The sequence below is a fragment of the Myotis brandtii genome, unplaced genomic scaffold (genome assembly GCF_000412655.1).
Source record: "Myotis brandtii unplaced genomic scaffold, ASM41265v1 scaffold240, whole genome shotgun sequence".
Lineage (NCBI taxonomy): Eukaryota > Metazoa > Chordata > Mammalia > Chiroptera > Vespertilionidae > Myotis > Myotis brandtii.
In genome coordinates, this window is record NW_005359064.1 from 20,152 (window position 1) to 31,903 (window position 11,752).

Genomic DNA, 11,752 nt, shown 5'->3' on the forward strand with positions numbered 1-11,752 from the left:
GGGGCAGTTAGGGGCGACTAGGCCGGTAGGGGGGGCAGTGAGGGACGATCAGGCTGGCAGGCAGAGGCAGTTAGGGGTAATCAGGCTGGCAGGGGGGGCAGTTAGGGGCGATAAGGCAAGCAGGAAGGTGAACTGTTAGGAGCCTGCAGTCCAGGATTGTGAGAGGGATGTCCGACTGCCGGTTTGAGCCCGGATTGGAGAGGGTGCAGACTGGGCTGAGGGGACTACTACCCCCTACCCCATGCAGGAATTCCATGCACCGGGCCTCTAGTATATTAGAATATATTAAAGTGAAAAATACACTATCTTATATAAAACTTGCATGTTTCTCTTATACAACAGATTCCTGCTGCCATTTTATTATGGATATATCATTATGTTATTAGATAGCTCCTATATATGCAAATCATTACTTACTGAAACTCTTAAGAAAAATGAAACTGCACAGGTATTTTCTGGAAAAAAAAAACAAAACACTGACCTTGATGCTTTCTGCTCAGGCTCCTGCTTTCTTTTAGGAATTTGGAGCTGCGCTGGAGAGCTGCTTTCCCATTAGACTCCATGGCTTCTGGGAACTAGGAAACAGAACTATTTACGTGTGGTGACTGGAGGCCAGGGTGGGATCCTGATGGGGATGTGAAGGCGACTCCATCAGAATAGCCTCCCCTCTGGTTCCAAACAGGGAAGTCAACTAGATAACAGGCAGGGAGAGTTTAATTGTCCTAATGCCTGTTTAACATACATCCTAATTATGGGAGAAGAGAAAGACCACAAGCCATTTTTAAATATACAAAGACAAAAACACCCATTAAATAAAGATCTTCATCGCAGGTAAGACAAGATGCCTCAAAAATTGTCAGTTACAAAATAATCACAGAGATGTATAATATAGCATAGGGAACATAATTAATAATATTGTAATAAGTATTGTGCCAGTTGGGTACTAGACTTATTGGAGGGATCATTTCATAAGTTATATAAATATCTAACCACTATACTGTACACCTGAAACTAATATAACATTGAATGTCAACGGTATTTTTTTTAAAAAAATTTAAAAAGATGCCTTGAGTAGGTATCATGAAGCATTATCATTTTTATAATAAAAAATGGTGAGATTTTCCTCATCTTTACATCACTTAGTCCCTAGTCTTTATAAAGAAGTATTTATGACTTTAAGAATTAAACATACCACATAATGGCAGAAGCCATAAACAGATCCCACCAAAAAGCAGTGTTGACAAGCATACATTTAAGCCACCAAGTCTCTGCTCAAGCCTCTTAAGGAACAATCTCCCACGGTTTTCTAGAAAAGGAAGGCACCCACCGAAGCCCACATGGCTCTTCTTACCAGGCTCACCTCCCTCACAGTCCTGAGAGCATCTTTTGCCAGTTTTTCTGATTCTTCAATCAGGCTCCGAATGTTGGAATGGATGTGTGTTGCGCTGGTTGCATTCAGGGACACAAATCTAACATTTCCAAGGCCACTATGAAATTAGCATATTTACAGGTGTTATGATAAACTAAAATTGGACTTCCCCACTATTCTTAAAAGCCTCTTAGCTTTCTTTCCCATTAGAGCAGTACCATCAACAAGGAATAACAACCTACGGATTCCCCTTTGACTCCAAAAGGAATCTTAAGAAGCAGTGACCACGCTGTCACAACAACACTAAGAATGACTGTTTAATTAATACCCAAAGAAGAGATGATGGCTGTTTCCCATCTTTTAACCATTCATCTGTTTCTTCCAGCTGCCCTCTTTTGATCTCTCTTCAAACCCCTGCATGTGTCTGGGATGCCATCGAGTCTTTGCATTTATTGTAATCTGTGCTGCTAGGCAATTGCTAATTTTCAAAAAGCTTTCCTAAGCATATGTAAGGCTGCTGAATCTTATTTCAAATGGTGTACACCAATTTGATGAAGTTCACTAGAGGTTTTGCAGGAAGATCAGATAGTATTTCAATCATCTGAACTTCACTCTTACAAATGGACAAATCACTTAGGAACTTGCCAACTGGTAATGGTGCAATTTCATCCAGCCACTCTATCTTGAAAATAAAATTTGACAATCGACACATCTTTGCCTGGTGTGTAACTCACTTCATTTGCTTCCCAAGGTTATTGAGTTGAGTGATTCCCAAACCAGACATCAGCAGTTATTACTTGTTACTACTTGATTGGCAAAATTTGGTGATTTATAAGTAAAAGATAATAATGTTATTTTATTTAACTTTATGTATCATACCAATTGCTTTTACTGCATATACTAAGTAATAACTGTTTTGTTCTAGCTATGTATGTAGTCAGAATTATGTTTTCTCTTTTGGGAAATGATGAAAGATGAAAAGAGAGACACTGAGTACCTAGTTCCATTTTCTATTACTGATTCCTGTGGCATCTCTAGGCAGTAGTGCTCAATGCAGCACATAATTTATGCAATATTCTATCTTATGTAGTTTTTTTATTGTCTTCATTGTGTGATCTAATATTTTAGGGCAGTTTCCTCAAATTGAAAATATATTTATTTTTCCCCTTCCACAAAACATACCCAACACACAAAAACACATATTCCCAGTGTGTCCAGACCATTTCCATCCATAATTTATAACAAATTTTAAATAAATAAATTTACCAATTAATTCAGACTATGGTGCAAATCACTGAAAGGCCTAAAACACTGGTTCCCTCATTTGCTGCTATTAGACCACCTGGGGATATTTTTAGAAAATAGGTCACAACCCAGATAAATTAAGTCACAATCTTTGAGTGGGGGCTGGGAGGACTAGGTTGGACAAAGGCATCAGTTTGTTTGTTTTTAAATCCTCACCTGAGGATATGTTTTTATTGATTTTAGAGAGAGAGGAGGGAGATAAAGAGAGAGAGGGTGGTAGAAATATCGATGTGATAGAATCATCCATCAGTTGCCTCCTATGCTTCCACCGGGTATTGAACCAACCTTTTGGTATATGGGATGACATCCAACCAACTGAGCCACCCAGCCAGGGCAAGGCATCAGTATCTTTGAAGTTCCCCAGGTTATTCCGATGTGCAGACAAGTTTGGGAACCATTAGCCTAACACTGTACTTCTCATTTAAAGACACCTTTAACAAGTGAGGACATATACCCAAAAATATAAGTTTAAGTTATTGTAATGCTATGGTAGACCTTCAGGCAGTAGAAAATAATCAGAGGTGGTATAACACTTCTACAGGTCCAGTGTGGGCAACCACAGCCTCCATCACTGCATAAAGCCAGACAAAGGATAAGCTCCAAAAAGGTAAGAGATGTAAAGAAGTTAATATCTTTGTTCTGTCCACATGTAACTGAACAAAACCCTAAGCACTTAGTAGATGCGGAACAAGGTCTTGATGGCTTGATATTGTAGCACTAGAGGCCTGGTGCACAAAATTCGTGCATGGGAGGGAGGGTCCCCTCGGCCCAGCCTGCACCCTCTCCAATTCGGGACCCCTCGGGGGATGTCTGACTGCAGGTTTAGGCCCAATCCCAGGGATCGGGCCTAAACTGCCAGTCGGACAGCCCTCTCACAATCCAGGACTACTGGCTCCTAACCGCTCACCCTCCTGCCTGCCTGATCACCCCTAACTGCCCCTCCTGCCAGCCTGATCACCTCTAACCACCTCTGCCTGCCAGCCTAGTCGTCCCCAACTGCCCCCCTGCCAACCTGGTCACCCCACGCAGCCTGCTATTCAGTCATTTGGTTGCCCCTCACTGTCCCCCCTGCCGGCCTTGTCACCCCACGCAGCCTGTCAGCCTGCTGTTCGGTCATTACTGTTACTGTGACAGTGTCCCAGACAATTTGCATATTCCTCTATTATTAGTATAGATTATATTTTCTTAAATGCCTATTGGGTTCAGTTTGCATTTCTCCATCTTATCTTTATGCCGATTGATGGTCAACCATGTTATCTGACATGGAGGAAATACCCCTTACCATGTAAACAAAACAGGAATCTTCATTTTTAGACAAAAAAAGGAAGAGTGACTTAACATTGTGATCAAAACAGTCGTCCTTATTCTCTTTGATCAATGGATCACAACCTCTGGAATTCCTGCAAAATGTGGTCTCACCTGTCCAGAGCCCCTGCTAGTTTCTGGAGCTCAGCTGCATGACCCTCAGCTCTGTAGACAAGGTCAAGCGCTCTTCGTTTGGACATCTGCATGACCAGGTCATCCACGTGGTGCCTGATTTTGGCAGTCCACCAAAGCAGCTCATCCCGGTGATGCTCTAATTGCTACACAGATAAATCAATACTGTGAATATATAGGCAGCTATTCAGCAATGTGTGTGTGCATATTTATGATTTGGAAACTACTAGTATATTGTGGCTGTGCTGAGTAGAAACTTACTGCTAGCGCACTTTGTGCAGCCTTTGCACCTGCTGTGGCAGCATCCAGCAATCTCCTTCCTTTGGCGATTAGCACTGAGGTCAAGTTTTGTTCTTCTCGAACACGCAGCTTTTTGTCCTGTAGCAAAAATCACCTTTAAGGATGCTTCATTAAGCAAGTCAGCTTCCGAACACTGGGGCCTGACACTGTGTGTTGAGGTAGTGTTAGGGGGCTCGTCTTTTAAAAAGCTGAAATTTGTATTATTTACATGGGAGAATTTGGTTACTAGCTTTAACTGAGGAGGGAGCTGTTAAGACTCACATTGAACTCTCGCAGGCTGGCCTTGATAATGAGCAGGAGGCGGCTGCTTTCCTGCGTCTTTGCCTCTGCTTCCCTCACCAGGTCTTCTGCTGCCTGCAGTTCACTGTTGTGTTTTGAAAGGAGGCTGCTTGCTGCTTCTTTTATTACCTTCAACTCTTCCTGTGGCTTCTGGTAATTTTTCTGAATTTGTGACAATAAATCTTCAGCAGCCCTGACAAATATAGATGGTTCACATAGTAAGTCAATGAATGACAAAGCCTCTATCATTGAAATGATAGCAGAGGGATTTTTACACTTCCATGCCTAGTTTTATAGTGTGCAGTAAGGGTAACAGTGGGCAGAAGGCTGTCCTTCAAAGGGCCTGCTTGCAAGGTCTGTAAAATGTTCCCATTGTTCTCTACCTGATACCAGTGGCTCACTGCTTCCACTGTCTGTGCAAACAATGTGGTTTATGCTGAACACCTGCTTTCCCTCTGGGACTGTGGAATTTGGGCACATGCTGGGCAGAGGGTGCCCACAGGACTGCCAACCCAGTAAAAACCATGAATGCTGAACCTCTAGTGGGCTTCCCTGGGCAGAAACATCACCATGTGCTGCTGCATTTTCATAGCCGAGGGAAGAGTACGCTCTGTGCTCCCTCAAGGAAAGGAAGCCTGAATGGTCACCTCAAGGCTCCACCGTGTCTTTTTCCCCAACCCAGCTGTGCTCCTTAATACGTCGCCATAGGTATATGGGCCATGAGCACAACTCTACGCTGAGTCCTGAGATTCCCAGTGAAACTGAATGTGACGGTGCTCTAGGGGACCCTGACAGAGGCATAATAAGCAACTAATTTGTGTGCTAAATATTCCCAACAATAGGATTGCCATAGTTCAGCACAAATTACCAATTTTCTAAGGATTATCATTAGAAAAAGCTGATAAATTCCTAAAATAATCCACAAAATTTGAAATAGCATAAGAACAGGGATTATCCTAGAAAATAAGAAAGTGGAGATCAGAGAACACATTTTAAACTTTAATATTTTAAAATAAAAGGTCTTTTTAATAATAATTTAAATGAGCAAATTAAAAAGAAAGAGAACAGCGATCTCAAGAATAACTTTGTTCTAAATAAACACACAAGACCAACAATGACAGAGAAAGGGTGGCCCCAGGGCCTAGCAGGCGAGGAGAGTCGGGGGCACTGAGGGCGTCGGGGGGAGAGGGGCCCTGCCTTCTCCCCTTCCTCTCAAATGCTCTTCAGCAAATGGACTTTTCGTAATTAGACTACAAGATCCTAGTGGGCAAAAAGATCTCTATTGTTCTCCTTTGTGTCCCCAAGTCCTAGCACAATATCTGCCACTGGAAGCTCATTTTGCTGAATGAACAAGTGAGCTGACTGTGGAAGGGTAATGGTGGGAGAGAACGGCCCCACAAAATGACTCCCATGGATCTCCAGGGAATCTCCGTTTCTAATAAGTGTCCATCAACTCTTAAGTGTGGCCGAGGGAGGGAGCAACTGAGAGCCCAGGATGAGTGGGAAATGGATGGATGGGGGGACTTTGGTTAGTGGAAAGGGGGTGGGGCTGGAATCAAATATATGACATTTCTACTTCATCTGGGAGGCAGCGGGGAGCTAAGGAAGGGTAGGAAGCAGAGAATAGCACAGCTGAGCCTGGGGTAGCCACCTTAAGAATGGATGGGTCCTGAGAAGAGGAACATGGAGGTGTCAGCCTCTTTCTTGCCAGTGCTTCTTCCTGCCATGCATGTCAGGTGAGGGAAGATGTGGGCAAAAGGTCGGGGTCAAGGCAACATGATTAATCTAGTGTAAATGTAGCAGCATGGTCGCATGGTCTCTGACTTAACGGCCCAATTCCACCCATTGTCTTTAGGGGACTGGGTCTCAGATGTACTTCCTTCTGTTTGGGGTTGGAAAACAACAGGGTTCACAGTCACACAGATGTAGGTTTGTGGTCAGGGTCCAGACTATCCTGGAGGTTGAACAGTGGGCAAGTTACTTGCAGTCTCTGAGTCTCAGTCTCCCCAGCTGGATGCTCCCATTCCCCACGAGGCGGCTGAGAGGATCACAGGACAGAACATGAGACAAGAGGCTTGCACCCTCCTGCATGGAGGAGGGGCTCCACAGAAGGCAGACCCCTTCCCCACCTCCTGGCCCTGGCCTCCTCCAATCTCCCCGCAAGGCATTTAGTTCCCAGGTCTCTCTAGTTCTCCAAATCCCACCCAATGCTTAAAATCATATTCAATAATGAATAAAGGTGTAAGCTTAATTCTCCAGGGTGTTGCCAGTAGAAGTGTACATTGTTTTAAGTACTCTTTTAGGAAATAATTTGGAAATGCAAGTCAGGAATCATCAACATGCAAATTCATTGGCTAAATGATTTCACTTCTTAATATCCACCCTAGTAATATAATAATGTGAAATATAGAAAAATATTTTTGTCTACGATATCCATCACAACATTATTTAAAATAGAAAACTAGATTAAAAATAGTTTAAATGTCACAGTATAGAGAATGGAGTTTTGTGTAACTATTTAAGCCAGTGTTTATGATATTTATCACAACCCTGGAAAAAAGATAGCTTGTGCTATATTACATCAAGTAATAACTGTGTGAAAATACTAAGAAAAATGCCTGAAAGGAAATTACAAGTTCCTAGTGACCATGTCTAACAATCCTTTGTGATCTGTCATTTCACACTGAGGTTTTCAATTAGAGTTTGCATAGCTAAGCTGAATTATTTTGGCATAACATCCATCTATCTTAGAGTTTACAGCACAGGTAGTAGCCACTGACTAATTTTCTTCCATGATAACTGATTGCATTATACTTGATCTTCAACAAATACAGTACCATGTTGCTGAAGAGACAGAGAGAAACAAAACCCAAGGCATACCAGCACAAACACAGAGCTATTGGCAGTGATTACAATTTTCTCTATTTGGAGGGCCTGGCGGGGTCTCTTCATTTACATGACAATAGGGCCCCTCTCTTCTCTTGTGACATTTCTTCCACAGTGAGATCTTTCCTTCTTTTACCTCCTCCCACATGCACCACCCCCCCCCCCTGCCCCATCCATACTGAGGTTCTTTCCTCTAATTGGCTGTGTCATGAATGGCAGCACTTAGAGACTTACTTCAGTTCAAGGGTAGCATTTTGGTGCACCTGCATAAAATGCCTTTTCTGTAAGGTTTCTAGCAAAAACGTCATGTTCTTTTGCATATTCTGAAGAGTGGAACTGGGTAGCTGGAAATCTTCATCCAAGGTCTGATTTAGAGTTGTTGCCTTTTCAATAATTTCTATGGAGAAAATTTATCAATCATTTAATAAGTCTCTTAAAAGTGGCACTAAACTGGAAGAACTTAGACACTTCTTCAGTGAGGCCGCTCTGTTCAGCTGAACTGGTTGAACCTCAAATCTAGGCCAGGCCGGCTGTACATCCCAACACACTCTGGACATCCCCTATCAAAACACTCATGGGGGCCCTGGCTGGGTAGCTCAGTTGGTTAGAGCATTGTCCCGATACACTAAGGTTGCGGTTCTATCCCCAGTCAGGGCACATACAAGAAGCTACCAGTGAATGCATAAATAAGTGGAACAATAAATCGACGTTTCTCTCTCTCTCCCTTCCTCTCTCTCTCAAATGTCAATAAGATAAAAATTGAAAACACACACACACACACACACACACACACACTCATGGACTTGGGATTGCTGTTTATTTAATGTTAGTTTTCCCTAGTGTCCTTACTCTCTGTAAGGCAGGGGGCTATGGCCACTGTTACCTCAGTATTTCCTGCACTGGACACAGACATTTGCACATAAAAGCTGTTCAACAAGTATTCACTGCATGAATGAATCACCAATACTTGATACTACCTTTCTTATTAAGCATATTATTTATTCTGATAATCTTCTTATCTTTTGCCCTATAAAGTCTGATCTGCATTGGATTCTGTACTTACTCCTTACCGGTATGTCCTTACACAATAATCCAAAAAGAAAAGCAAGAATATATTTCTTGTGGCTAGAAAACTGAAAAAAGCAACCTAAAAGCCAGATCAGATGGGACATCCCAATCGAGCAGTGAGTAAATTACTCTAATATTGTGGCTGCACTCTGGGACCACACTGAAGCTCCACATCACATCGGCTCCTATTGTGGGCAAAGGAATGGTGTCGAGAGTTAGCTCAGCGACTCACATGGCACTGCTGCCTTGGCATCCATTTTCTGTGGCCAAGAGGCCTGCAGTCACCTTAAACTGACACTTGCCCCCTCATATAAGCACGTACCCTAGACAGTAGCCACAGGGTCAGAAGCTAATGTAAGTTCCTATGGTGACAGCCCCTGTGATCAACAGTCTCCCCTGCCTCCCAGAGCTTCCCCTGTGTGCCCCAAGGATAAGACCCCTGTGGAGCTTACCAAAAGTCTGCTTTTTTGGTTTGGGCCTTAGCTCAGGAACCCCAAAGCACTGTACCCACAGAACCAGATAAAGCAGGTGCCCAGGTTCTGTCTCTCTGACAGCATCCCTGCCTTGCCTTCCCATGTGGCCCCTTGAGGCATGCTGGGTACTTTCTCCAGGACCTGTGAGTAAAAACTCCTCAATTCCATTTTCTCCTATGGTCTGTTGTTGGACCTTGCTTGGCTCATCATCTGGCACCCTGTGCACCACTTAGCAAGTCTTAATTTGGGAAATTCATAACAGATGGGAAGGCACCACATCTACTTGATACTTAGGACGTAAGTGTAGCGCATCATATAGAAAATAAAAAAGGAAGCATGCATTTTTTTTAAAAGATAAAACTCTCAATGAAAGACCATGATCTGGACACATCAGGATCCCCAGTCCTTGGCTCTAGCAGTTGAACGCAAGTAACACACATCTATTCATATGTTGTATAGAGTGAATGGGACTTTTCCTTGCAATGAGCATAGACTCCCCAAGCTAGACACTGACCACACTACCTTGAATGCTTATCTTCAATTTCTCAGTAAATGTCATGAGATCTTGACTCTCGTTGAGGAGTCTTTCAGTCGCCCTGGCCACATGTTGGCTACTTGTTAACACTCTACTGAGCTGATAGAAAATAAAGGTCTCAGGTTAGTCTGACTTGAATAATATGAAGCTTTGATGTTCAAGTTGTCTCTTTTAAATAACAAAATATATTCCAGAATATAAGTATTTACACTACCATATAAACCAAGGTTGATATTTTGGGATTGGAAATTAAGTGGTTAATGAAATAATTTACTGCTATCTTTGTATGAGAAAAGATGACATATTTTCAAAAGCAGCCTAAGTGGTTATTATACCACAGATTCTCCCAGAGTCTCTACTATGAAGATTCGATATTCAACTTATGACCCAAGTATACAGAATGAGAAAGAAAAATCTTAACCAATTTTTACTGACCTCGAGAACTTAGTCAAGGAGTTAAGAACATGGAGTCGGATAAACCAGGTTTTAGGCCCAGGTCTGCCAACCTGGAGACCTAGACTAACATCTTCTAGCCTCATCGATAACCTGGGTAATAACAGCACTTACCTCATGGACTTTATGAAGATAAAATTTGATGATGTATGTAAAGCTGGCAGCCCAGGGGCTGAGACTTACTGGTAGCTGTCCTCAGCTGCTGTTTTTTTTTGTTTGTTTGTTTGTTTTTGTTGTTTTTAGGGAATGTCATAACTTGTAAAAGGAAAGGTTGTAATTTCCAGGAATGTAAAGTAACTCAGACTAGGTCTAAAGGTGTTTTATAGTCAAAATCCAAAGAGAATCCTCTTTAATGAGTAGAGAGAATTTATTTAAGCAGCTTATCATTTCCTACCAAATGTTTGCTCACTGAGGTATGTAGAGCCCACACTTAAGCCTTAAACTCGCCCCAAATCATTACTAATTTTAAATTAACAGAAGCCAAGCTAATACTTATTTTTAGGGTGCACACCACTATGTATGTGTGTAGATGTTGAGAGACAAAGAGTAGATACATCTATGTATAGATACACTATTATATACATATCTAAGTATACACACATACATATGCGTGTGCACATAAAATTCGTAAGTGAAAATTATAAATTTGGCAATAGGCCCCCTCGCCATCTGTGAATGAGGAAATTCCATTCATCTGACATGGGATAAACAGACTACATTCCCTGCTGACTTTAGAGCAAGCTCACTTGCCATTCAAAGTCCAAAAATCAGAAGCACATGGCCTAAAGCCCAAAGGGTGTACGAACACCACACAACCAGCGCCAGGCTATGCTGGCTCTGCCCAGCGAATTGCAGCGAGTGGTCCCGGTGTTGGGGAAGTGCCTCTGAGCACCGTGCTCACCACGTGCTTAGTTAATGCAGCCAATTTAGGAGAAGGAAGAAACCTCAGGATCTTTCAATCCCACCCACCCCTTGATTCATAGGAGAAAATGATGCTCAAATGGAAAGGTGACTGCCCAACAGCTCCCTCAGCAGAGGTGACAATAGAAATTAAGCCAGGAGCCTTCCCCACGAACACATTTCTGCCAAGGTTAAAACCAATTTGATCATAAAGTCCCTGGAGCACAGCTTCTGAGAGGCAGAAGCTGCCCTGACCTAACTGGAACCTTCCAGACCGCCCCAATGCAATTGCTCATAAATGCTGGGTGGGAAGTGAGCCCTTTGTGTGAAGAATTTACCTCCCTTTGCAGGTCATCTGTTTGTTCTGTAACACCTTCAAGTTGAAGTTTTACCAGCCCCTGTTGTGTATTTCCTTTTAATAAAGACTCCTACAAAGAATGAAGAGAACAAATCACAATGTTTCAAAATAAATGTTCTGATTCACTGGTTATCAACTATTTTGTTCACAGAAATAAATTCTTCTTTCCTTGAAATTGCATTAAAAAATAAAATGAATCACATTTACTTAAGTTTTGCTTATAGCAACATGCTCCCATCTGCCACCTTTTGCATAATATTCCCCATACATGCCTGGCCGGTGTGGCTCAGTCATTGAATGTCGATCTACGAACCATAAGGTCACGGTTCAATTCTCGGTCAGAGTACATGCCAGGGTTGTGGGCTCGATCCCCAGTGTGGGGCAGGCAG

At 42.5% G+C, this 11,752-nt stretch overlaps 1 protein-coding gene across 1 annotated transcript in view; it reads right to left on the minus strand.

Moving 5' to 3' along the window:
• Nucleotides 1-11,752, minus strand: part of LAMA1 (laminin, alpha 1) — a gene marked incomplete at its 3' end in the record, with an annotated part of 154,155 nt that overhangs the window by 16,850 nt on the left and 125,553 nt on the right. The window contains exons 35-42 of the mRNA XM_014540244.1: nt 11,344-11,433; nt 9,640-9,751; nt 7,811-7,973; nt 4,673-4,883; nt 4,373-4,489; nt 4,094-4,257; nt 1,361-1,487; nt 482-575 (exon numbers count right to left, since the gene is read on the minus strand). Coding sequence (XP_014395730.1) covers nt 482-575; nt 1,361-1,487; nt 4,094-4,257; nt 4,373-4,489; nt 4,673-4,883; nt 7,811-7,973; nt 9,640-9,751; nt 11,344-11,433 — 1,078 coding nt within the window. The remainder of the gene's footprint in view (nt 1-481; nt 576-1,360; nt 1,488-4,093; nt 4,258-4,372; nt 4,490-4,672; nt 4,884-7,810; nt 7,974-9,639; nt 9,752-11,343; nt 11,434-11,752) is intronic.